This window comes from Dryobates pubescens, chromosome 9 (assembly GCF_014839835.1).
Source record: "Dryobates pubescens isolate bDryPub1 chromosome 9, bDryPub1.pri, whole genome shotgun sequence".
NCBI lineage: Eukaryota > Metazoa > Chordata > Aves > Piciformes > Picidae > Dryobates > Dryobates pubescens.
In genome coordinates this window covers 2945549-2972849 of record NC_071620.1, presented here as the reverse complement: position 1 = coordinate 2972849, position 27301 = coordinate 2945549, and the positions used below count along the sequence as shown (strand labels likewise).

At 37.9% G+C, this 27301-nt stretch overlaps 1 protein-coding gene across 4 annotated transcripts; it reads left to right on the top strand.

Annotated features, from left to right (window-relative positions):
* Positions 1 to 3235: 3235 nt before the first annotated feature.
* VSTM2A (V-set and transmembrane domain containing 2A) lies at positions 3236 to 26632 on the top strand. 4 transcript variants are annotated; one of them, XM_054163994.1, is made up of 5 exons: positions 3236 to 3590; positions 6080 to 6246; positions 7128 to 7178; positions 9303 to 9639; positions 26139 to 26632. In XM_054163994.1, exons 1-5 carry the CDS (start codon positions 3512 to 3514, stop codon positions 26225 to 26227), a joined length of 723 nt encoding a protein of 240 aa, XP_054019969.1. In that variant the 5' UTR covers positions 3236 to 3511; the 3' UTR covers positions 26228 to 26632. The 4 variants fall into 4 exon arrangements, with proteins under 4 accessions (XP_054019969.1, XP_054019970.1, XP_054019971.1 ...); XM_054163995.1 differs by having other exon boundaries at positions 26017 to 26240; XM_054163996.1 differs by lacking the exon at positions 26139 to 26632 and adding an exon at positions 25879 to 26108.
* The last annotated feature ends 669 nt before the right edge of the window (positions 26633 to 27301 follow it).

Below are 27301 nucleotides of genomic sequence, written 5' to 3'. Positions count from 1 at the left end.
GAGAGCCCATGGTGACGTCATACACAGATATGAGAAATTCTTGTCCCAGAGGTGTTTCAACCATGCAGACTTGCTTAGCTTTTCTCTGTTCTTCAAATATTAGAAATTCTCTTAACGTATCTGGGGCTCCCACGGCTCAGAATATTGGTAATTCTGTTCCTCCTTAAACTGTATAGATATGTGATTGGATTTAACAAATATATACATTATTTTTTTGACTGAATTTCTTGGATAGCAACACTCAGACACAGAGAGGTAAGTTCTCAACTGACCAGCTTCCTGCAGAGTAAGGCAATCCATACCAGCTTATGTCTATCTGGGACCAGAGCACTCCAACCTGGCAGCACAATAGCTTTCATTTCTAGCCTTGATTGAACTTGGAATCATAATCTCCATAGCTACTTTTTCCCTTAGTCATTGAAATGGATGTATAGACCTTGGGTCTCTAAGCTGAGCAGAGTGATGAATTTGCATGACTCTGTGGTTTTGAAGGAACACATGGTCTTGAATATGTATTGAAATAGTAAGAAGGCACAGGATTAACTACACAATTCGGTTCCAAAGAAGCATAAATGAATCTTCCATTATTGGATTCCTTTGACATATTTGTAAAGTTGAAAAGCCATTCCCTTGTGCATTTACATACTGGCTATGACCTGGGAGAGTGTCCAGTGATGACTCATCTGTTACAGTCATTAAAAGGAGGAAAAAGTGTCAACAAAAGCCTCAGATAAACCACCTCATTCCTGCTTTTAAATTATACTACATGAGTACTCTTTCTACAGCACAAAGGGCTGAGATTTCCTACAAAGTAACTAGGTACATTCATTGCCCAGATTCATACAGCATCACTGAGTGTAGACAAGCCACATCCATGGGGTGAAATTTAACTCGTGATAGCATGAGTCAGATTATTTCTGGTTTCAGCTTGCAATGTTTGACAGAATCCTATGGCTTGTTGCAGCACATTAATAAAGCAAAAATAACAAATATGTAATAACCATAAATATTGCATCATACCTCCCTCCACAGCAATTCAAGACTTCATTAGTCCCATTGACTACGAGGTATTTGGGAGAACTACTCTTGTTTCTAAATTACAAATAGATAAACTTACCTGTCTTGAATTGGAGTAGGAAAAAAAGGAGAAAAGCAAACATATCTATTTTTGCTTTCCACTTTCTGTCTAAACCAGGTGATGCTCCTTGGATTCCTTTTCCTCCTGCCTAATTTATATTTAACTTGGCTGATGATAATACATCTCTAATTTATAATTTCTACTGATTACTGATGACGTACATGCATTTGAAGTGAATCTTGTAATCAGCCTGCATTTTCAGGAGTGACTTAGGATGCTGGCTGCCCATTTGAAAAGGATATGATTTCTTTTATACTCATTATTGAAACAATCACCATACAAACCTATAAAGACTCCTCTAGTGTGTGTCTAATCACTGAACCACTCACAGTCTTTGGCTACTTCAGATAATTTAGATCCACTACCTTTAATGACTTGTGCAGGTTTTCTTTGGTTTTGAATATATCTATCACAACCTCCTTTAAAGCAACTAAAATTCTTTGGTAATAGAAAATCTTTCAAGCAACATAACTGTTTTCCTGTTGGGTGATAATTTAAATAATGTACATTGTATTTCATTTATTGTACTCAGTTTTTATTCAGAATTATCCCTATGGTTAAGATTTGTTATCAATGGCATAAACCATTACCATGGGAAAATTCCTTCCTTCTCTTGATATATAATCATGGGAACTCATGCAACTACTAAAGGAATGCTAAAATGTAGGCAAAATGATGGTTCTCCAGACGGATTACCTCTGTGAAAGAGATATCTGCAGCTATGTCAGATGTCTTGTACACATGTAATAATCTGGATGGTGCAGTAAGTAAAGTTGCATCTTATACCACTGTGGAGCTGCTGTACTTCCATGGTCAGGAATGACAGAATCTGTCCAGTTCTTCATCCAAAAGAAAAATGTTTGTCCATGAAGATGAAACTCTCTTTAAGTCAGTATGGTTTATATAAATTTTAGTCTACGATTCACAGCTCTGCTCAGCTGTTTGGCAGCCTGACTGATTATCAGTGCTATTGCACATTTTATTTATCCCTTGTCTCAATCTTGTAAAGGTATTTCATGTTTGCTTAGTACAAGAAACACTTTCTAGATGGCTTCTTACAACAAGCATCATGATGATTTTAGTCAGAGAACTTCCCTCAGTGCAGATGTTATGCAGGATGTTTTGAATGCCTAATCCAGTCAAGGTTAGTCTCTTGCCTAAGCATTATTAATATACATAGGCAGAAAACAGAAGAGAGAAGGAAACATTCATTGCAGGAAGAAACATTCTTTATTATGATGTAAACACATTCTCTGGTGTACATCAATGTATATATTACTGTGAGTGATCTGTAGGATATAAAAATCTATTTTTATCTAGCTATTTTTTTCCCCATAGAAGTCTATATCAATACATTTATCACAAGCACATTCTAAGTATTGTTTAAAGACAAAAATGAATGTTTTAATGTAAGATGCTAGAAGTACAGTTATTTGGAGCTGGTAACAGTGAGTACAATAGGATTAATAAGTAAGGATTCTCCCCTCAGACCCTGTAAGTGGGAGACAAAAAGGAGAAAACAAACAGCTTAACTCACCAAAAATCAAACCACTGCATTGCCCTCGTGTTTTGGGATGTAAGACTGAAGATTACATCAGTACAATAAAGGCTCCAACCTCTCTCTTACATGTCTCTTACACTCACAAGCTTTGCACCATACAAAGAGGGAAAAAAAAAAAAAAAAAAAAAAAAAAAGGAAAGAAAGAAAGAAAAAGGAAAAGAAAATAGCAGCTTTACCCCAGTATCAGAACCAGGGGAGAGTCAAAACAGGTAGAGGTGTAGAGAACAGGCAGATAGGGAAGGGTTAAAAGCATTATTGCAGCCATTAGAGGGAAAAGTTGAAGCAATACAAGCACAGTAGTCTTTGCTCTCCCTCTCTCTCTCTCTTCCCCCTCTTTCTCCCACTCCCCTCTTCCCAAGCTGGATCAGTGTGTAGGGAGGGCAGTCATCATGCCATCCTGAGCAGCAAGAGCTGATGCTGGATGAAGCTGTCAGGTATCTGAAAAAAAGGCACAGAAGGCAGCTGATAGCCACTTTTTTGGGGGTTTGCCTTTTTTCTTTTCTTTTTTTTTTTTTCCGCCCCCCCCCCCCCCCCAGTCTGAATCTGGACTTCAAGCAGCAGAGCGCCTAAGACAGCTCGTCTGAACCACACTGTGTTGCAATGCTCACTCTTCTCAAGGAAAAAGACTCCTCTGAGTAGCAGAATGCTGCCAACGTTGCAGCTAGGGCTAGAATACAGAATCTTTCTATAACATTTTGAAATCTCTTTCTGTTTATATATTTAGAAACACATACCTACACTGACATATCAGTTCTGCTTTTTTGAGGGCACCTTTGGCTTGTGTTAGCCTGATGTGACTTCTTCGTCTTGCAATGATGGGAATCTTTCTTGTTTATTTTGGATTAATTTTCTTTTCAGTAATGTATATCCAGCAAGGACTTTCTACCCAAGGTAAGATCACTTATTATCAAATATGTGTGTGTGTTTTTATATGCTAAAACAGACTGGGAACTGGAGGGGGGGTGGGGGGGAAAGGGAGGGGGAGGGGGAGTGAAGGAGTGAATCAAAAAATGGAAACCAACCACAATGGATAGGAGATGAGAATACTAAACATCAGGTTTATGCTTAGCTTAAAATTTGCCTGTAAACAGAAGTGAGAGGTTTCCCCAAAGTGGAAATTAAAAAAGGCTTCCTTTACCTGATTTCAAAGAGACACATAGCAGGCACCGTGCAGAAGAGTGATGGGGTGATGGGGTGCTGGTGAATGGACACCCATGTATATGTTTGTGCATGTTTGTGTGTATGCATGTACACATCCAATAAACACCTACCCGTGCCTGCATAATTACTGCATTCATACCAAGTACTAGATGGCTAAATCTACTGCCTTTCTTAAAATATTGCAGTCCCCTTTCATGTTGTGACCCCTTTCCTCTCCTATTATCCTGAAATCCTCACAGTCAGGCATTCATTTCTATTTTGTGTATTTCTGCCCCTTCGGTAACTAAGAAAAAAAAACCAAAAAAAGGTCTTTAAAGACCTCTCCCCTACCCTTGCGCCTTCTTCCTCTCGCCTAAAGGCGCGCCTTGCATTTCAAGCAGCCGCGGCTCTGCAGAAGTCAGTTGTTTGGGACCTCGAGGCTGCAGCGACGCTGTCAGCACCATGGACAGATCGCGCGGTGCCGCCCCTGCCCCCACTGCCCCCGCCCGCTGTCCGCTGACTGCCTGCTGCCCACTGCCCATCGTCCCCGCCCGCTGTCCGCTGACTGCCTGCTGCCCACTGCCCATCGTCCCCGCCCGCTGTCCGCTGACTGCCTGCTGCCCCTTGCCCATCGTTCCCGCCTGCAGTCCGCTGCCTACCGTCCGCTGCCCGTTGTCGTCGCCTACTGACTGATGACCACTGCCCTCGCCTGCTGCCTGCTACCTGCTGCCCACTGTCGTGCTTGCTGCTCGCTGCCCCCTCCTGCTGCCCGCTGCCTCCGCCTGCTGCCCGCTCCCGCTATCCGCTGTTCCTTGCTTGCAGCTCCCTGCCGGCGAGCCTGTGCCAGCTTGTGCTTGGCAGTGAAACTGGGTGTAGGGCTGGCAGTATTCCCCTTTGCATCCCCACACTGCTCAAACGATCTGACCAGGAAGGAGGGAACAAGCAAACAAGAAAAAGAAAACTAAAACAACCCCAAACTAGTCTATGAGCCCCAAATGTAAAAAATGCAGAGTCCTTTTGCCACTTTCACTAGCCAAAGACACTGTGAAATGTGAAACCAGTAGCTTTTTGTATCTATTGTCGGGCACAAAAGTAAAAGAGGAAAATCTAACACTGGTTGAGTGTATTGCTATGTTCTCCCATCAATTCTGTGTTAACTAGGAAGATTGGATAGAGAAAGAAGCAGGCAACATTTCTGTGGCATCACAATGTGCTCCAGTCTATGCAGCAATGCATAACACAAAGCAACACTTCAGGAACAAACAAAATTTCATCTTCTAGAAACACAGGGTTTATTTATTACATTGTTTATATGTAGAGTGTGTGTGTATGTCCCCCTTGGCTGTTATACCTCATTATGTTATAACATTTTAAAAGTACACTATAGGAAAAGGTGAGAGAGAAGTAAAGACTGAGACTTAAAGGGCTGGTGCCTTAGACTATGTCCATCAGGATTAGTTTTTTAATCTAGCAGTGGTACACTGAAACAGACAGATCCTGTTTGTTAGAGGAGTGGGATGCCAAGGTGAAGGTTAGGGCTTGAAAGCATTTGTCAAAACTGAGAAACAGAAGAGGTACTGTTTCTTGGTCTAGTTATGTAAGCAGAAGCTTTCAGAAAGAGTAACTAACTCGGGTGAAGCCTTTGAAATAGGCATTTTGATGAGTGGTCATAACCTGCACCTCAGAAGAATTCCCTTTCCAATAGCTGCTCCAGCTGGCAATGGAAGGTTTGGCAATTTACACTTCTCCAGCTCAGTTCTGTGAAATATAACAAATCAGTCTAGGGGTTTTTCTTCCCTCTACCAAACTGGTCTTGAACAAAATCCCTCAGCGAATGTGGTGAAATATGGCAATCTGCCTGAGGGTATTTGGAACTCATTACATGAAACTTTAATAACCCATGGCAGCAAGCAAGGGAGTTTATAGAATTTCTCATGAGCTGACAGTGTGAAGAAGACAAATTTGTGCATATGGGAAGAAAGGCATTCCTGGGTATGAGAGGCACTGGGGGAGATAGTGTGTGAGGAAACTGGAAAAACAGGGAAAAAGGGAAGTGAGAAAAGAAAACAAATGAAAAAAAAAAAAAAAAGAAAAAGAGACAGAATTAAAAAAGGCAACATGATGGTTGGACTCAATGGCCTTAGAGTTCTTTTGCAACCAAAACAATTCTGTGATTCTATGATTCCAAAAGCAGAGAATAAACAATGAGTAGGTAACAGAAGATTATGTTTGTTTTGCAGCAAAATTCACTGAGTTTCCCCGAAATGTCACAGCCAGTGAAGGGCAGAATGTGGAGATGTCTTGTGCTTTCCAAAGTGGTTCCACTTCGGTGTACCTCGAAATCCAGTGGTGGTTTCTGCGGGCAGATGAGGACCAAGAGGCTGAAGCTGAGGTGACAGGCACTCAGGTACTGATCCTCCACCACAAAGTCCCCAAACCACCCTGGAATTGAGCTTCCTCTCAAAGGAAAGGAGAAAAGAAGGGGAGAGGGAGGCAGCAGAAAAATATTGTGGATCTCCCTGGGGGCTTAATTTTGACCATGAAATAACAGTGCAGTAACCTGCAGAGAAAATTGCCCACCTCAAGGGATGATTTTGGTGCGTGTCACACCCAGGATGCAGCTAAAGATATTCACAAAACCACTTGGCTTTCAAAAAATGTTTTTTTGTTGGTTGGTTGGTTTGTGGGTTGTTTGGGTTTGGTTTTTTCCCTTTTTTTCTTCTTTTTTTTTTTTTTTTGTTTTTTCTTTCTCATTTTCCCTTTGAAAAGCAGTTGTTCAGGGGCTGCTCTTTGTGGGAATGTTCAATTTCCCAAATGTCAAGTTTCTACACATACCCTCCAATTTACAGCTCTTGCAGTCACGTTGGCAGCCTCAACTCTGCGTGCAGCTGCCACAGGAGGGCACACAATTAGAGGGGGGATGCAGGGGGAAACTAACGCCTCAAAAAATGCAAAAGGAAATTAAAAAAAAAAATCATACAACAGCAATATTTCAGCAGGACAGATTGGGGCATGACCGCTTACATTGTCATCCAGGGACGCCCATCCCCTCCGGCGCTGCCACCTCCGCACCAGTCCACCACCTGGAAAAGATGTTCGTGCGAGGCGGGGGGCGCCGGGTTCGTAGGACAATGCCCCGCGACAGCTGCCGACTTTCCCCGGCGCTGCCCGCAGGTGGCACACGCGGAGCGCTGCTCACGGGGCTCGGCCGCGGGGCACAGATTGAGCACCCGCGGCGGAGGGGCGGGCCGGGGCCGGCGACCCACGGCAGCGCTCCTTTCCTTACAGGTGGAGCTCCTGCCCGAACGAGACCTGGATAGCGACGGCACGAAGATCAGTGTAAGTGGCGCTGCACGGCGCCGGCAGCCGCCGCCGGCCGGGAGGGTCCTTCCCAAGCCAGAGCCCAGCCCGGGAGCTGCCGGCAGCCACCTCTCAGCAGGCACGGCGGGGCACGGCAGCGGACGGCGAGGCTGTCACCCCGCCCACATCCCTTCCCCATCCGCACCGCAAGCTGAAGTGTCCAGGTGGCCGCAGCATGCAGCTGCTTCCTCGCCGGCCCTGGCAGAGGGTGCCAGGACAGCTCTGCCCTACGCAGCCTGCAGGCCTGGGAACATCTGGGTACAAAGGGCATTGGCCAGCGAGGCCCGGGCCGTAGACAGGCAGACCCTGTTCCATCCCAAGAAGCAGATATCTGCACCCATCCTTGTACCTCTTGCTTTCATTTACCCTGGACAACTGCTGGGTCTGTCATAGGGTTCCAAAGCTGGTTTTAAGGCTGCAATTTGGCTGTGAAGCTGCACTATCCTTCAAGGGCAGTGTGAAACAATTTACATGACTGCCTTTGCAAACTTCTATCTGCTGGCTGAGGAAAAACAAACAAACAAACAAAACCAGGAAACCTTTTGGAGAAGACCTCCCTGTTGGGAGCAATCTCCATTCTTGGTCATTGAGAATTTCTTAGGAAAGTGGGTGTCTGATTCAGTTATCAATCTGCCATTTGGAGATCAAACCAGAACATCGTCTCAACAAAATTATCAGCAACAGTTTTCCAGCTCTTGTCCAGGGACAGGATGCCTTCCTCAAGAGACCCATATCCTGAGTCTGATACAGCCACATCCCCTGACCTCAGAAGAATTCAGATCCTCCTTCCCTAGTGTCCCAAGAAATGTATGGGGGTGGAGCTGTGGTGTGGTGCTCACTGCAGTGGAAAGACACAGATGCTGAGCAGATGCTGTGGCATGAGTGTGCCTCATGAGTTCAAGATATTTCCCTGTTCTCAGACACAATCCCCTCAGAAATGTCTTTTAGCTGCAGACAAGGCTTCTAAGTACTAGCAGAGTTTAAACCAGCAACAGATAAAGGTTAATAACTTCCATTAAATCCTTTACTTGGCTTTTCTTTGATGCATGCAAGTAGCTAACCAAGTAACCACATCAAAGTGCAGCTAGGTATAGTTGAAAGACATTCAGAGATGAGGATACAGATACATTCTATTCAAGATATTTATATTCTAGCCATACTTACATTTCTCATTATATTTCTCACAATTCACTATGAATTGCACCATGGACCATATCTTCAGTTACATTTGTAGACTATCTTTCAAATGAGGCTCACATGTGGTCTTTGGATACTATTCCATTGGAGCAGTATATAGACAGTATCTTCATGAAATGGAGAGTAACCTTTTAAGGGCATTTGGTATATTCATTAAAGAAATGGTAAAACATACTAAATGCTGTGTTGCAGGTTTTTGGTCATTTGTTTGTTTAATCAGTTTAAATTCACCATTTCTGTTGTTTTAGAAGTCAATGAGCATAAGTTGAAGCCACGGATACATGCTGATGGCAACAATTTCTAAATTTCAAATGCTAAACCCAAAACAAATTCCATTGTTGTCACTAGTGCTATGCCACACTGTTCACTTTGCAGCTATTGCATGGGAATAAAAGAAGGCAAAATATGACATAGAGATACTCTATGAATTCATATGGAACATTTTTAATCTTTTTGCTGAATATGAATCGTTCAGTAGACATATTATGACTGAATATGGTTTGAATAAATATGCAGCACTTTCTGTGTGATTAATATTGCATATGTCACGCTTGAAAGTGTGCAACCCTTACTTTCAACTCAATTTTACAAATATGAATTCAGAGCTGGGTAGAACACAACAGGCTGTTAAGTCCATCCAGCAACTTAAAGCAATAATGTATCCACAAGAGTTGCTCTTCAATTTATCAAACAATTAGTGCTTCAGAGCAAACCACCCAAGCAGTTGTGGAAAGAAGGTGCTGTACTTGTCCTTGATGCAGATTCCCTGTATTAAGCACAATCACACCATCGATTAATTTGGCACTTGACTTCTCTGGACTGACTCTACATTAGTAGAGTTTTCCCAGAGAAGCAGTGATATCTGATAATATGTTTGTTTGTCTATTTTTCCTGACAAATTTGCAGACAGTGAAAGTACAAGGGAATGACATCTCCCACAAGCTGCAGATTTCAAAAGTGAGAAAAAAGGATGAAGGCTTCTATCAGTGCAGGGTGACTGATGCCAACTATGGAGACCTTCAGGAATACAAGGCCCAGGCATTTCTCAAAGTCAATGCTAATAGCCATTCTCGGCGAATGCAAGCCTTCGAGGCATCTCCGATGTGGTTGCAAGACACAAAACCGCGCAAAAACATCTCAGCAGCTGTTCCAAGTAGCATCCATAACTCTGCCAGTCAGCGTGTGCATGCCACCTCTAGCCCTGAAGCAGCAGCCAAAATCCCCAACAAAAGTCCACAATCAGGTATGGTAAAGCATTTTGAGCTTTCATTTGATTGCTTGCCAGTATGTAAAATGAGGCTAACTCAACAAGGTAACCAGAAATTGTGACTAGGAAAAGTGTGGTGCTCATTTACTCCTCCCTTTTTCTGGCTCTGTTCCTCCTGTCATCTCCTTACTTTCTAAAAGCTCAAGGATAAGTTTCTGGACAGAAGAAGCAAAAAGCCTTAAATCTCTAAATGTGAATAAAACAAATCCACATTCTATTCAATCTCTATACAGACATTATCCTCCCAAGGATAGGTCCCTAATCAAAGCTTAGCTTACCCTGTAGCATGTGAATGGAGCAGGAATATCAGGAAATGACTCATCTCATTTGAATATGAATATATTAAACCAAACACCCATCCAGAAACATTTCTTCCTACATTACTTTACACCAGCCACCTAACTTTTATATCTCTAATGTTTAGTGTCAATCCTATTTTCATAAGGAACTTGACTCCTAAATCTAAGCAGACCTTAGATATAACACATTGTTTCTCCATTAGAATGGCCATGGGTTTGTCAGAGAATGTGGATTTGTCATCTTCAGTTGCTTTACCACTTGCATTGAATCAGCATTAAAATGGCAATGCTTCAGTTTCCTGTCATGTAGAAATTAACATACTAGGTATGTTTGGGAGAGTTTTTACAGCACTGCATAAATAAGCAATAAAAGTCTGCATTATCTACATTGATACAGTAAAATTCACAGTTATGTAGAAGAACATGAGTATAGAGGTAGGTGCTGACTACTACATAAAAATTCAGACATGCTGTAAAAGACCAAAAATCTGTTGGAAAACAAACTGAGTTTAAACATCCCTGAGTTACTTCTATTTAAACTGAGAGCCCAATGTAGAGCAGGATACCACAACCTAGCTTCAAATACATAATGGAAGCTGCTTTACTTTTCTGTAATGCATCGTTTTCCTCACAGCAAATGCCATGTACTGTGAAATCACTTCCATGTTATAGTCTTATTGTTAGAAAAACATTTTGATAAGGAAAGTACATTTCATTACAGATTCTAGCAATATGATTATTCATCATAGAGCAATATAGAAAAATGTAGACTATAAACCAATATAGAACAACGTAGAATATGTAGAACATACAGGACAAAATGATTATTCATCTTATTTCAAGTGGAAATGGTGATGTACATACCACCATTTTAACTCTTATAATTTTTAAAATCAATTTGAATGTTACATTAATAGAATAGAATAGAATCAGAGAATCAACGAGGTCGGAAAAGACCTCAGAAATCATCAAGTCCAACCGATTACCTAATACCTAACACCTCCTGACAAGTAAATCATGGCTTCAAGTGCCACGTCTAATCCTTTTTTGAACACCTCTAGGGATGGTGACTCCACCACCTCCCTGGGCAGCACATCCCACTGGCCAATTATTCTTCCTGTGAAGAACTTTCTCCTCAATTCTTTTTGCCAAAGAAGGAGTATTTTTCAGTTTTTATCTCTTCTGAAAAGCTGCTAGAAGAAAATAAATATTTTAATTTATATTAAATCCTCATTCTAACATTCCATTGTAATCACAAATTTCAAAGTGGTAGACTTGTCCATAGAGTGGTTTCTCTTTGGTTCTATGTTGACAGGTCTATGAAATATGTAACTACAGACTACACTGCATTGCAGCCAAAGAATGCACAGAACACCTAATCTAATAAATCTCTTTGGATAAATAATTTGATACATAACATTGTTTATGCATTTATTCCAAGCAATATCTTACCTTATTACTGGACATTTGGATATTTGGTATTGGAGATCTAGTAGGTTATTGCATGGAAAGGTCCCTGTGAAAAAAACATAGAAAAACTTTATCTCTTTTTTTTTTTTTTTTTTTCCCTTGAGCAAAGATTGCTGCAGATAAAGTACAGACAACCTCAATTATAAATGTTTTCAAATTTAGTCAGATTGAAATAAAATTTGGTTTATTAATTAATTTGCTCTACAATGAGGCACAGATTAATACTATATTAATCACACATGACACTCGTCTACCAAAGAAGCAAGGAGTACCAAGAATCTGTATTTGGCTTAATTTCAATTTTAATGGTCACTTGCTACACAGTGATGTTTTTGATGAGTATCAGTTTAACTCTTCATAATCAAGATTTACTTTGCTTTACTTGAGAAATTCTGAGCCTGATTTTCCAGCTGTGAGTGTCATTTCAATTCCTCTTGATACCCACCCTACACTAATAGGAACACAAGCCAGTGGAAGTTTTCAGCTCTATGTATTTTTGAGGAGCAGCTTCAGCTGAGGAAGGGAAGACAACAGTTGTGAAACCTCAGAAAAGCAGAAGACAGGTGTCATAGACAGTAATTTTCTTTATGTGATAACAAATCACCACAATTTCCTTACACTGCCGAATTAGAAGCTCTTCTTCAACATCATACTAAACTACACGTTCATGTGCAAGACTGCTGTGTGATTACGTGTAAGTGATCTGTCCTGTCTAGAACACAGAAACATAGCCTAATACAAACATTATTGTTATGCACATGTTTGTATTTGAAAGACATATGGAGTGTCTCTGATATATTTGTTCATGTTGAGAAATACATTGACTTCAGCAATACTGTTGGAAGAGAGATGTACTACTAACCATAGCTTGTTGCATCATACTGTATCAAATAGTTTGCAATGTTTGAGAGCTAGTGCATAGTTATTGCCTAGCAATAAATTTTACTGTCTTGCAGACTAATGAGAAACATTTTTATATCAGAAGGAAACATGACACCACAAAATTACTGAGAAATCTATATTCAGTTATTTCTGAAGATCATGGCCTCTAAAAAATACAGACTCTCATTATACAAACATTGAGTCCCCAAAATTTATTGTTGAAAGATAGATAGCACTTTTAAACTCCTTCTGTACTGAAGTACATTGCAAAATTGCATGTGTTTCTTAAAAATGGATGTTTAATAGGTAGCTCTAGAAAAGCAGTCTAGAGTCATTGCCTATTTAGAAGAGATATTTTTACATTTCCCCTCTTTTACTCAAAATTAAAAGTATCTCTGTTAACTGTGAGGGATATATACAGCACAGGCAGACAAATTAAAGTAATAGGGGATCCATTCAGCATTTCACACTGCTCTGCAAAATATTATGTGAGTGTAAAGATATTTGTTATTGTTAGTAAAACGCAGAATCAATGTAGTAAGAAAGAAATAAAGAGAACATTTTCCCCAGACAGTCTTCTGATAATTGTACTGAGAAGCACTAAAGGTCTACTTCAATGTCAAAACAGTCAGGAAAGCAAAAGTCAAATCTAACACAACTTGACCCTGCATTTTGTATTCATGAGCTGCAGAAGATAAAGTAAACCATCACAATTTAACAGGAATCTGAATAATCTGACAGGCTAATCCAGAAAGTGTCCTATGCACGTGTAGTGACAGCCATTTTTTTGCTACACAGTTCGTAACAATGTATCTTAATTCAATGGTAAAAATACAAAATGATCCCAGAGCCTTGTAACTCTAAGCAATGTTGCAGTTAAATGAAGTAAAAGCTGCAATTAATTGAGGTAAAAGGAAGCTACATTATCCACGGGCTTCACCAAGTCTCACTGTTTCATGGATATAAATATAGAAAAACTTTTTGTCTACAATCAAGTCACATTTACAGCAACGCTGCAAAATTTGCTGTGCTGAGAACTTGTATATTCCCCCAAACTCTTCCTGTTCTGCCAATGCTGTGTTAAAGCACTCCAAGACATTCGTTTGTTTTCAGACCGGAGAGTATCAGGCTGAGAGAACTCAAGAGGGAGTAACTACGAATGAAGAAGTGAGATTAAGTCAATTTTCTGAATACTTGCATGCTGACTACACATTTCTAGCACTTTTGTTGTTGTTGTTCTTTCCTGAAGTAACAAATTCAACTATTATCCTAACTCCATACTGAAACTGTTCCTGTGAGGATGGCAGAGATGCAGTGACTGACTTGAAAAAGAGCATGAAGAAGAGGTGGTTCCTTGTCTGAGACAGAATGATCTGGATTCTTGGCATCATAAATCACACTGAGAAGTTTATCATCAGGGAAAAAAAGTTGATCAGGAATGAAAGAAAAAGAAAAAAGATGGAAACATATTTCTTCAACCTGTTGATACTACTAAAGTGATAACATTTCTTTGTCTCCTTTTTAGCTACAAAATCCAGGAATCTTTTATTATCAACCTATTGTTAGCACAGATTTTGTTTCCAGTTTGGAATCTTCTTGGATATAAAAATCTGGAATCTTCTTGGACAAAAAAATATGCTCTAGCCTCCAGCATGGTGACAGCCAGCATTACTTCTTTATTCACTAAGGGAAGGACTTTGACTTTTGTGGCTGCTGTTTTAGAAAACATGAGCATGCATGAGGTTGTGAGGCACCAGCTTTTACCGTGATTGTTGCACAGCAAAAATCTGTTTCCTTAGGACTGCAGTAATGCAAATGTCAATGAGAGTTTTGCTCTGAACCTTATTCAGCCATTCTCAGAAGTTCTTACAAAAAGGTGATGCAAGGACTATTGCATTTTACACCTGTATATGATGTAATCTCTAGTTCAAGTCAAAACTTCTACTTTGGTTCTCTCTTTCTGAAATGAATCCCCTGCACGTCTCTGAAATAATGGAATAAATTCTATCCATGTTAACTGTTGACCCTGAAACTGAAAGCATCTTCTGAGAAATGATAATCTATTCCAAATAACTTCATTGACAAAGCAAGATCTTAACAGCAGCTGAACCCTTTATTCAGGTCAGTATTTCCAATGCAGAATGAACTCACTACTGCCTTCGGTTTCTTTCAAAAAATACACGCCCTAATTTCTTATGTGCGCATACCAGCTGATAGATCCAAATGAAGGCAAATGCTTAAACTCCTGTTCCTAGAGCTTAGTCCAGCTGAATCCAGCAATAATGGTGGGTCTGAAATTCTACTTTTTGTAATCATCTCTCACTGTCATTGCCATTTTCTGATACTGTACCACTGTCACCTTTCTATGAATTTTTATTCCTCTTACAAAAACACACAGGTTCAGGAACTAAGAAAAGAAAGCGTTAACCAAACAAAACGTGTTCATTTTTGTTGGTCTAGAAGTTTTAGCGGTTAGTCAATCCCCCATGCCCATGCCAGACTGATCACTGGGTATGCTTAAACTCAAATATATACTCTCTGAAATAAGAGACACTATTTGTATCTTTAGTTATGCCCATGGTTAAACACTAATACTGAATCACAGAAGAAAATCATGGTCTTCTCAGGTTTGTTGAGATAATTGATTTTATTCTTAAACATATGACACCTCCACTTAATATGTATTCCTGTAAAAGTGACGGTGTTTAGAAAGAAATGTTAAATCAACTTAGCTAATCACAAATAGGGGTAACAGGGAACTTGAGAAAGTGGATAATGGCAGATTAGGTAAAGTACACTATAGGAAAGAGGACTCCATGACAGATTTCCACTTTTTATTAAAAAGAAAAAAAAGCCTGGACTACACTTGAATAGTTGTTTTTTTTTTTTCAGATACTTTTCATGTTATAGGCAATGAAAACATGGAAAACTGGTTTTGGATGCTGCACTACATATTTGCCTCATATGAAGCCAATCCAGAAACAATGAGGACAGAAACAGCAGGAACTAAATTCACAAAGTTTAAGAAACTCATTTTGCACTTTTTTCATCTACAGTGTTTATCTATACAAATGTATACTGAGCTCCTTCTTATTCTTTTAGCAACCTTACCAGTATATTTCTCTGTCCATTTAGCATTACTTCTTATGCACTTAATCACATCTCTTCCTTTCTTCTAGCTATTTAAAAATGAACCTTTCAGACACACCTAGTGTTTAGAACAAAACTGATGTACAAAGAACTGTTAGGGGACCTTACAGGAGTTCTTTGAGCAACAGAATCACAGTCATTTCTTTCTGCATGTCTGATATAACTTTGTTTCATAATTAACCACTGAAAAGTTTGCAGATGGGCTACACACACCTCAAAAGAAAAAAAGAAAAAAGAAAGAAAAGAGAGAGAAAAAAAAGTAAGAAAGGAAAGAAAAGCAGGGGGGCAGGAAATAAATGCTTTTGTGTGTCATCTCACTCAAATTGCTTTTCCTTGCTACACAATCAGGAATCTTACATTCGGGCATCAGAGATTACAGCAGATGTGACAGTGCCTGCTTTTGAAACAACTGATGGTATTTCCTTGCTTCAAAGCACAACCTATTTGTTACTTGACACATATACAGCAGTGCAGTGGACATTTTTGTTTGTTCAAGACAAGAAACAGGGTATTTCCTGTCTACTGCTGACACTAGAAGAATGATATGAATTTACAATAGCAGAAAAATTGGCTCAAACCTGAGGATGAAGATGAATTCTCCTCTACTCATAAAGTGAGAGTGAATTATAAAATAAGTGTAAATTTTACCCAGCTTGTACCACCTATAAAAGTTTAGGACAGTCTGGGAGCAAAACTTCTGTTCTTAGCTCATTTAGATTCAGGAGAAAGGAGTTTTCTTGGTGGTGGGTTTTGTTGCTTGAGATTTTTTTGTGTAAATTCTATCATTTTTTCCCCCAGTGTTTATCTGTGAATTCTTAGGCTGGACTAGCTAGAATGCCTGACATTCTTAGTATTTTCTTATTCTTTGGACAAAACTTTTCCATTTGATTAAATAATTAATGAGCTTCAAAGATAATCCATACACATAAACTTCTTTACAGTTACAGTAATAATGTTTTATTGATGATAAAGCTGGATGTTATTTGATGAGCAGCTGATGATATTTCTGATGTCCTCATAAAGAGAAGACTGCCCCAAACCCTTTGTTTCACCTTATCATAAGGGATTTGCCATCACACTTTCAGTAGCGCAACTTGCTGTCTGTGTGTGGGTGCTCCAGCCTCATCCACCTTGCTTGTTTAAGAACATGGTTATGTGGCATTGTGCCTCTTGAAAACTCTGCCAAAAAAAAACCCCAGGATGATTACCCATTTTGTAGTCTGCTGAATTCTTGACATGCATACAATGCATACTGATTAGTGACCTTCTTATACTTAAAGAGTCTTTGAATAATGATTAATGACATTGCATCCTTATGACTGATTCCACATCTCAGAAGTGTAATAAGAAAGGTAAAAAAAAAAATCTGAAGTGAAAGTACAAAAAACCAACAATATAGAATGCAAAGAAGATAGAATTTATACAGGATTTGGCATGATTACTTCAGGCTTCTTTCTCACAATAAACCATTTTCAAATTATTACACTGATAGATGATAATGTTGTATTTCATTTATATTCCAGAAATTACAAGAGTGATGGCTTTGCCTTTTAATTCTAATTTAGGTCTTAAGTTTAAAATATTTCCAATCAATGTCTCTTATTGCTCCAAACGTGGATGGAAGAAGGAAATAGGTGCCTGTTCCTCAGCTCTCCTAGTTCACAGTGTTGAGCATGACATAAAGCCTTTGTAACAGCTGATAAAGTATTGCATTGCTAAACTACTATAGATGAAGAAATGGCTCAGAGTTTGCTTGTGTGACTCCTTCTATTGGAAGTTTTAATTTCCATAAGAGTGGGAGGTAGAGAGACAGAGACGCTATCATCTTAAGCTGTTCCAGTTAAAACCATTAAGAGCTTGTGAGTCATAGCCCTTAGACAGAGGTATGTTCTGTTAGTCAGGCACTGTACTAATCTCTGGAACAACTGCATTATCCAGCAGGCAAAATAGGCTCCCTGCCTGAAAACACTTAGCATCTAGGAATCTGACAAGAAAAGAGACTCATCCAGTTTGATGGATACAGATAAAAGGGAGTTTATATGAGTTCTAAGCAAATAGCTCTTACACAACATAAATAGAAGGAGATCAGGTTGACTGTATGTTAAACATAAATGCAGGCAGTGTCAGGTGTGAAAAGCAAGAAAAGAAACTCAATCTTTCACACCGAAATATTTACAAAGAATGGCATTTTTTCTTATGCCTGTTATAATAAGCCCTTTTGTATATATTTTTCTTGATGTGATGGTGCTGTTAAAGATGGAAGAGTAATATTACCATCCCACTTAAGATTTTTTTTTTTTTTTCTCACTGAAGACAGGAAGAACAGAATATAAAAGGCACAGGAAGAAAAAGACAAGTTCAGTTCTACGTTTCTTCAGATAGATCTCCCACTGCAACTTTATTGTATCTTTCACAGCTAGCTTGGTTTAGAGATTCTCTATAATGTGGCTTATATAAAATATATACACCCATTTCTATATATTTTAAAAATGATGAGCAGTTTGTACTGAAGCCATATTTAATTTCAATAGCAGAAGAATCAAACCAAATCAAGAAGAATTTTTGTTTGGTTCCTGCCTTCACTTACAATGGAGCATAACTATATGCAAGCAAATGGATGAGAATGGGTTACCACAAGAAAGTCATGGAAACAGGCATTTGCTTTGGAATCAGTCATTTCACGCAGGTAAATAGAAATGCACTGGTTTGTACGCTTCTCTGTCACACTCTAAAAACTTGTAAGACATTTTACATGCGTGGTTGTCAGGGACAGATGAGAAAGAAAGGTCTTGAGTGCTGATAAGAACAGTCATAAACCATGTTGCCAGTGATTCTGAAAAAGTACCAATTAACCAATTCAGGGCTTCCAGTTGTTTGAATTTGCACCTCCCTCCCCCTCTCCTCCCTCCCTGCCAGCTTTTAACTGTTGCAATGGGCACTGGATATTGGGCTGCCTCTCGCCTTAGTTTTGCTTAAATAGCTAAAGCTGGTGTTTCACAAACGATCTGCAAACATCTCTCTTAGCCATGTCACTGAAATAGAAACAGCTGAAGTCAATGAATTACTTATACATGTGAAGACATATTCAATGCAAATACACACCACAACCCAACCCACAAACAAAAAGACTTTAAAACTTGTAAGGCACAGCTACCAAAAATACCAACCAAGGGAAGGAAGAGAATTAAATTATCTGCTTCTTACATGCTAATGGAAGTGGTCATAGTTATACAGCTAGTAAACAATTCAGGAACATCAAGAAGTCACTATACCCTTGGTTAAACAAAGGAAATTTCAGGTGGCTGAGACAGAAACCAAACCAAACCAAGTACTTTACACTGATGGAATGAGATATATGCTTCAGGATATGTCTAGCTGAAAGGTGTGTGAGCCCTTTTGACTTCAACAGGCTCTGCCTCACTTACCACCTGCAGAGAAAATTAATCTACACTTCATTTCACTAAATAGGTATACTGCTACTTTCCTACTCTGAACTTCTTTATGAGTGTATCACATGAATGTGCTAAGGAAAGTAAAAGCTCAGAAGCTGATACTTTTTATTTTTTTTTAAATTTTTTTTTTTTACATTTATGTGGTGGTCTGTCCAGACAGTTAGATTTTCTTTCAGATCAAAATAAGTTTCCAGGAAGCAAAAGCGTTCAAACAAACCTGAGGATAACTGTTACAGAAGTGAATGATGGTCATGAAGTGAATGCAAAATGTATCAGGATTTCTTAATCATGCCAGTAAGTCAAATTTATTTACTCCTGAGCTACATATTAACACATATTAAAGAAATCTGCAGATGAAAAGAGAAGGAACTGCACTGATGAGAACAGAAGCTGTGCATTACAGGATAAAGGACATAGAAGAGAGCAGAAATTACACTGGAGATGGATTAAGTTCATCTTCCTGAAAAAAAACCATGTTCAAACTCAACAGTGATTCTTGAGTATTTTTATTAGAAGAGTATGAAAATCTATAAATGTTGATGCATTACCCATTTCAATTATTTGGTTAGGGATATCAACCCTCCCCTTTTCCTTTTCAAAGCAAAAGATTGACAAGGGCAAATCATATTGATGATCTCATTTTCTTTTTTCAGCGTGATGTTGGAGAACATTTTAGCTTCTTCATAGTGCATGATGGCCCAATTAGGAAGCCTTGCTCTAGTCAAGAGGTTAAAGAATGAACAAGATCATTATTTGAAGAATTAAAAGATCATTAAAAAGAATTAAAAATTAAAAATAATCATTAAAATCATTAAAAAGAATTTAAAAGATCATTAAAAAGAATTTAAAAGATTGTTAAAAAGAATTAAAAGATCATTATTTGAAGAATTAAAAAGAAAGCCCCAGTTCAGAGATATGTAAGAGAGGAGGAACAAGATGCAAATCTTTCCTTAAATATGGGTTGATCTAAGGGAGGATGTAGAAGGTGGCCTGAGTGTAAAAATCTGTGTTTGTTTATGACAGTATACCCACAATTACATTTCTATCCATCTTGGTGTTGTGAAACTGTAGAAGTCATCCAAAGTCCCACTCTTCTTTATTTTTCTCTTTATATTGATATTTGTTGTCCTTGAATGGATTTACCACTTGCTATCTTACTACTTACTCCTTGTTACCTATATTTTAAGTTTCCTCTGTTTTTTTTTTTCCCTCCCAAATATTTCCATCTCCAGTTTGTGATAGAATGTGACTTTAGATGTTAAATGCTGTTACCTGCCTTAGCCCAGCAACAGCTGCAGGAGTTCTTGTGATTCAAACCAATGGCAGCATATTCTCCTCCACTCTGAGATGGAAAGTTGCTGCTTTCTTTTTCCCTGTGGAAGGACTGAATACCCCTATTCACCTGGCCACTCTACTTAGTGAAAGCCAGTTAATAGTCATCAATCTAGGAACCTATCATTCTTCCTCAACTGCTCTTTTGGGCAACACTGGCAGAAAAGGAACACACAGCAGATGAGTAGATGAATGTGCTGGACAGAAAGTCCAACTGGACTTCAGGGAAATTCAATACAAAGCCCATTGTGAATTTCCATCAATTTAGAAGCAGTAGTTTTCTTCCAAAATGCAAACCCAATAGATAAATCAGGAATTCAGAACTTTTCTTCTGGCATGTTAGATTAATTAATTTGCCCTGTGTGGTATGCTTGACCAAGACAGTACTGGATACTTCACACTGTTTAAGGCTGATTACTGTACAGGAAATGGCAAAAGATGGACTGGAAGCATAAGGAAATATAGGAGGCTTGCAGATGATACTTACTGCTAATCTTTTATCATTTAGTTCCCTGAAGACTAACAGCAGTGGCAGAATCTAAAACACACAAGAGAAGTAATTCCCTTGAGGAGAAAAAGGGACACTTACATTTGTGGAAGAGAATTTTTCTTCCTGAGTGTGTGCACATATTCCAGCAGTAGAGGAGGAATATAGGTAACTAAGCTTTCAGAAATTTTGAAAAGTAAAAATCACAGCAGCTGATAAGACAGAGAGGAAAAATGTTTAAACAAAACAAAACAAAACAAAACAAGGTGTGAGACATTCAAATAGTACTTCAAATAAAATTGGCCATGCGTGGTTGCACCTGTGTTAATGGATGTAAAAAAGCAAACATTTTCCAGAATATTTGTAGTTCATTCATATCTCCAGTAAAGTTAAGGAAGATTGCTAATGAACTTTTGGTTACTTTCCATGTAAATAATGCCAAATTATGATTTTATATGGTTTCAGCTGAGGCTGATAAGACTACTTCAAATCTGACGCTATAAGGCAAAGACAATTATTGCAATACAGCAAACCAGGCACTTAACGATGGACATTATTGGCAAAAACTTCTGCAAAATGAAGCTTCCAAAGTTTCAACATTTATGTGATTTCAGAACCCAGTAGTACAAAAAAGTTAATTCATTTTCAGTACAAACTGAATCTATATTCTTCATCCATATACAGGTCTATTTTAGCATCATATAGTGCATGCAGAGAATCAAGGATGGACTTCTGTGTGACTGTCTGTACTTCTCCTGGAGTAGTCAACAAAACCCCAGCAGTCTACTCAGGCATTAGTAGTGGCTTACTAATTAAATAAAACTCAAGAATGCCCTCACTGAACTTTTATGTTTAGTAAAATATTAAAGCAGTGCTGGTGAATTAGTGGATTCATTCTGTTATTTATATATGACAGTCCATTACTCATTGTAAATGTAACTCTAAGAGTCCATGTTTCAGACGCTCTGACAGGTACTGAGCTTCGGAGTGCAGGAGGCTGTTACATCCCAAAGACCTCCTGAACCCGAGGAAACACAAAGCTAAATTTCAACTCTTGTATATGAAAAATGCTTGAGACTCAAGGTGATAAACTGCTTAAGGTATTCTTACAAATAGGACACAACAGGACTGCAGGCTCTGAGGCAGCCTCTTAGTTTACAAATCAGTGCATTGTTCATCTGTGGAAAATAAATGGATGATATTATGAAATCATTTGCTTTTTGCTTCTTGCTTCCCAAAATGTCATGTATTTTTGCACAAATTTTGTCTGATCAATATCTTAGTGAAAGCAAGAGACATGCAATTTGGGCATGCAATGAATGATTACTTTATGGATTAGTGAAGGTTTGCTAGTGATTTATAACTTCTGCTGGCTTTATTTTATACTTAGATGCTCTAAAATGAATCTCATTCACAGAACAAAATTGACATTTAGCTCTTTGGTCCATGCACCATGAGCCATGAAACATGGTTGGGCATTTATGACAGAGATTGCTTTGTTATTTTGAACACTAAGTTCAGAATAAATTATCAATATTTTTTTTTCTCTGTTTCCCTGGCATATCAGTAAACCACATACTTGAAAAAATCACAGTTTCAAAGAGCTTAATGATGTTAACTACTCTTTCATGGTGTTACACAGAAACTTACGATCACATTCAGAAGACAGCATTTGTGGACAAAAGGCTAAGTGTTTCAAGGGCATTTGCTTCTTTGGAAATATGTCAGTGGCAGGAGACAAAAGACAGTGCATGTGCTTTTCACAGGGGTAAGACTTATAACTCAAGAATTTCATTGAATCCCAGTAGCTAATAGGTTAAAGCATGAGACTCCTTGAACCAGGCACCAGGTATAACTAATATATTAGAAATAATATATCCACATCTGCTACCGTTCTTCTTCCAGGTCTTTGAAGATTAACACAATTCTAATCCAGTGTGGCCCAGTGTTATTGAACTTGAATGACATTTCTTTAAGCTTTAATTATGTTAATTAGACAATAATTTTAGAAATGGCAGGAAAATGAGTGATTGGTTAAGCAAATTTAAAGTCATATTGATACATTTTTACTTATATTACCATGCTCACAATGCTCACAGTTCCAGGGATACTATTAAGTCCTGTCAGAACTGTATTTCTGCATGAAAACTCTGAATTTGTGTACTCTGTATTTTTGAGACATCTGGATTTTTATTCTAAGCTGTACTTTACCTCTGACTTAAGTCTGAAAATAGTGAAAGTAAATCTCTGATTTGAACACTCTGTGATTTAAATCCCCAGTCAAAATGGAAATTTCTGACTGTTTCTGTTTGCTTGTCCTTTATTATGATGGAAACCCAAATAGTAGAATATGAGCAAATGTGACAGAACAGGAAAAGGGGGAAAAAAAACATCTAAAAAGGCTGGCTTTGGGTTTGTAATGTTATTACACTAAATTTTCAGCTTCTACCCTTCCAAATATAAATACTTGAATTCATGAGAGAAAAAAAAGTACTGTTCTTTTACACACCTTCGTGAAAAAAATCCTGAATATATTTAAACTCCAGTTTTATTTCAAAGGGATCACTGAAAGGATCAGAGTGCAGCTAATAGTTATATATGCCACTGTGTACTGCAAGTCAATTTTATTTGAGGTGCTATATCAGTGAAAATGTAGCAATTTAGGTTAGACAATATTTTTTTAAATGAAGCCAGTAAAGAGAGACCCGAAATGACATTAGGATATACTAATTATTTCCCAAAACAATACAGAAGATACTGTCTCTGACAGTGATTTACAGTCCTAAGAGCTTCTTTCTTCACTTTCAAGCTGAAATTGTTTTGGCTTTATTTCACCTAAATTTGTCCTATGTATTCAGTGTTGTTTTGTACTTACTGCATGTGCTCTAACTTAAATCCTTTGTAAGATAAAGAAACACCCACCTGCTTCAGAAGAGCATGCATGTAAAACATGACATAAATTGGAGGGAGGCTATGGTTTATACAGAGACTGAACACTATGAATAAAAAGATTATCAATATATATGCAATATATGTATGAAATATATATATTTGGGGATCTATAGATTTTCATCTTGAAAGAAACAAGCAAAACAAAAATCAAATAATGCTTTGCCTACAAATATTATAGTGCTATTTTTTCCACCATGAAATAGTTTGTCAAATCTATTTTGCATCATATTGTTTTTCTTCAACATATGACAGCTTTCAAGTTGTCAAATTATGCGATTTATTGTTAAAAAAGCTCTTAAAAGGAATAACTTCTATGAGATTCTTCTGGGTATTTATTCTTATTTGCATTGCAAATATTTTAAGGAGAAGAAATATATTCCAAAGGCCTATTTAAATTTGTCTTGAGCTGGGTGTTTCTCTAGTCAAAGTGAAAGAATATTTAAATTAAATAAAACAAGCAAAAAAAAAAAATCATTAAATGGTCTAAAGCAAAAAAAGCTCCTAATTAACTTCTTGTCAGGGAAAGCAAATGATAGAAAGTCTGTCCAATGACAGATTTTACACCTTACAAAATAGAGAGAACTAAGCCATGCTTCAATAAAACCAAAACCAGAAACTGCGTTTGCTCCTTGGGCACAAGCTTGCAAATAATACCTATGGGAGAACAACACACAGGAAGAAACTGCAGCAAATTTGCTTGTGTGCTTGCTGTTTCCAAATATGGAGCAAGTGTTTTGAGAAGCCCAGCAAACTACTACAATGTAGTACAGGTAGGCTACCGCTATCGGATGGGGAAAAGTAGGTTTGCCACTCCTGTCTATGTTCAGTAGGAACTAGGGTAAGAGTTCTCTGGAATCTCTTTGAAAATCTTGGTAAAGTCTTTGAGACCTGCTTCCATTTAAATGTTAATATTCATTTAGAAAGCAAATTCACATATGGAAAATTTTAAATATCACTTTTATCTAGAAGTTCTATGTATGTGACAAAGAACTAAGAGTCTTTTATGACAACTACTATGTACACAGCCTTTCACACCATGCATTTACAGAAAGAAGCAATGCTTAGAGATGTGTGACTAAGTTTAATCCCCATTTTTTAAGGGAAAAATTCACTAAGGAGGAACAGAAATATTTCTTTCTATGCTTGGAAACATAATTACTAGATACTGAGAAATATTTTATTGGTAAATGTTTGAAAACTAAAAACAACATTTGCCTTGAGTTTTTACTTTCATTGTGCGTATTCTGGATGAGAAATGTTCAGTTGGGCTATGACAAAATCCAGCATTCAGCTTAATATTAAATTATTTACAAAAAATAGCTTATACATGATTAATAGATTAAAAACAAACACAGAAACAAACAAACCAAACAACAAAACAAACAAAACCAACCAAATGAACAAAGTCAAACCAAAGAGTTGTTAAACGTCCAACATTACTATGGACCACTTATAATACCAATATTGCCTTGTTATAGAGCTGATGTCTGTATCCATCAGTAACATTTATACTTTTCTAGTACACAACACATCTATTAAAATCTATTAATCATGAATAAACCTGTTATAACTGGACATTTTATTTACAGTACAACTAAGTTAAATTTATGTTTTTCACCTCAAATAATGTGTTTCAAATTCTGCGTGTAAATCTTTATGAAATATAGAATTATCAAACACTGAGACTGGCTATGTAAGAAATCTGCATATTCATGTACTTGGTGTGCAAACAATTTGGTTGAGTCTGGTTCTGAATGCTTTTATTCAGATAGCATACTTAAATACTTAAAAGGGTTTTAGAAATAATGATGTGTACCATTACTTTCATAGATATTTTGGAAAAGAAAATGAAATCTAGGAAAATATAACTGCTCACAACCAAATACTTCCAAACTTTCAGCATTTTATTCCCTGTGTTTTAAATAGCACAGACATTTGCCAGTATCTCCTCTGTTTTGCAAGAAAACACTCCTTAGCTACTAGATTAATTTTTTGTGGTCAAGGGTATGGGGCTGGAAATGATTTTGTAAAAGACACTCTGAGGTGGAAAGTGTTTCAGTTTGTTCCTTTTGGTCTGTGGCTTCACTGGATGATGTTGTTTAAAAAGACAGAAAAGAATCAAAAGCAAAGCAAAACAAAAAATACTCACCTCCCTGGGACTGAAATACTTTGTATGTGTTGTTGTTTGCAGTGCATGCCAAGACATTCATGGGCACCAGAGCCAACCTGGCGAGATAATTAAGTATATAAATGTATGTGTTTAAAACAGCCTTATAAGGAGCATTGGAAATCTTCAAGATGAGCGAATATCTTATAACTTCTTCCGCAGGTGCGAGGATAGCTACAAGCCATGGACTTTCTGTCCTGCTTCTTGTTTGTGGCTTTGTGAACGGTGCTTTGCTTTAATCTAAAAGTGCTGACATTTTCCAATATCACTTTCTCTTCTTAAAGCAAAGAGCAAATCGCCTGTAAAATCCACGGAGCGGACAGCAAAGTTGACCCTAACCTCCAACCACCACTCTGCACCCAGTGTACTCTAAATCTCTACACAAGGAGCACCTTCTTCAGGAAGTACAAACAAAAATATGAAAATAGATAATTACTATAATACAATAGAATATAATATAAAAAGAAGAGGATACCACATGTTTTCCTTCTATATCTTATTTTCTTTGGCATTTCACTTATCTTTCATTTGAAGAGAATTGGTGTGATGTAATCAGAAGTTTTGGAACAGCAAACCCCAGTTTTCTCTCAGCAAGGAGAAGCCTCATCCTTGACTGCTCAGGGGCTGGCCTGCGAGTCATCAGTATTACAGAATTAACCAAGGATGACAATTGGTTTCCTGTGCTGAAAGAACCATTCCAGCCTGGAAGCAAACATAGTGATTTAACATCAACCCAAACAAAATACCCCACAGACTTTGTTAAAAAAGAAATTTCTTTTTTTCTGCTTCTTTTTTTTTTTTTTTTTTTTTTTAAATAAGGAATAGGGAGGGGGAAAAAAAAGGTTCTACAGAGCAGATAAGCAGACTTTCTCCTGGAAAAGAAAAGAAGATATTTTTCTCATCAGTTGTATGGGGGAATATTTTTCTTTTCCCCTGGGTTTTTGCTGGTTTTTTGTTTGTTGTTTTGGTTTTGTTTTTTTCCCCTGTCACATTTTATTTCTTCTTCACTGGTGACAGTTAGAGATTTGGGCCAACCCCTGATGATTGTGTAGAGGTTTTTATATATATATATATATATATATATACACTTTTTTTTTGTGTGTGTGTATGTGCATTCTCTATCTCAGTGTGTTTTCTCTAACATTGCAACTCCTGTATATGCAAAATTAACTTAAATTCTGTAAACTGCTTACAATCTGTGTGATACAACTTAAGAGTGGACATACTTTGGTCCCCATGCAAGCCAGTTTTTAATATGATCTGTATGTCATACAACCAGTAGACATCTATACTTCCTTTTTTTTCTTTCTTTCTTTTCTTTTTTTTTTGTGTTTTTGACAAAACACCACTCTTCAGCACTGTGTGGATTTTGTAATACATTCCTTCACTACCACTGGTTTAACTCCATGCAGACCCCTGTTTACTCTGCCAATGCACATTAAAATTT

What these genes read in the sequence shown, in the direction of transcription:
- VSTM2A (XM_054163994.1), top strand. Translation starts at nt 3,512, where the DNA reads ATGATGGGAATCTTTCTTGTTTATTTTGGATTAATTTTCTTTTCAGTA. An exon ending in CTGAGGTGACAGGCACTCAG is followed by an intron (nt 6,247 to 7,127) that starts GTACTGATCCTC and finishes CTTTCCTTACAG; the next exon opens with GTGGAGCTCCTGCCCGAACG. An exon ending in GCGACGGCACGAAGATCAGT is followed by an intron (nt 7,179 to 9,302) that starts GTAAGTGGCGCT and finishes ACAAATTTGCAG; the next exon opens with ACAGTGAAAGTACAAGGGAA.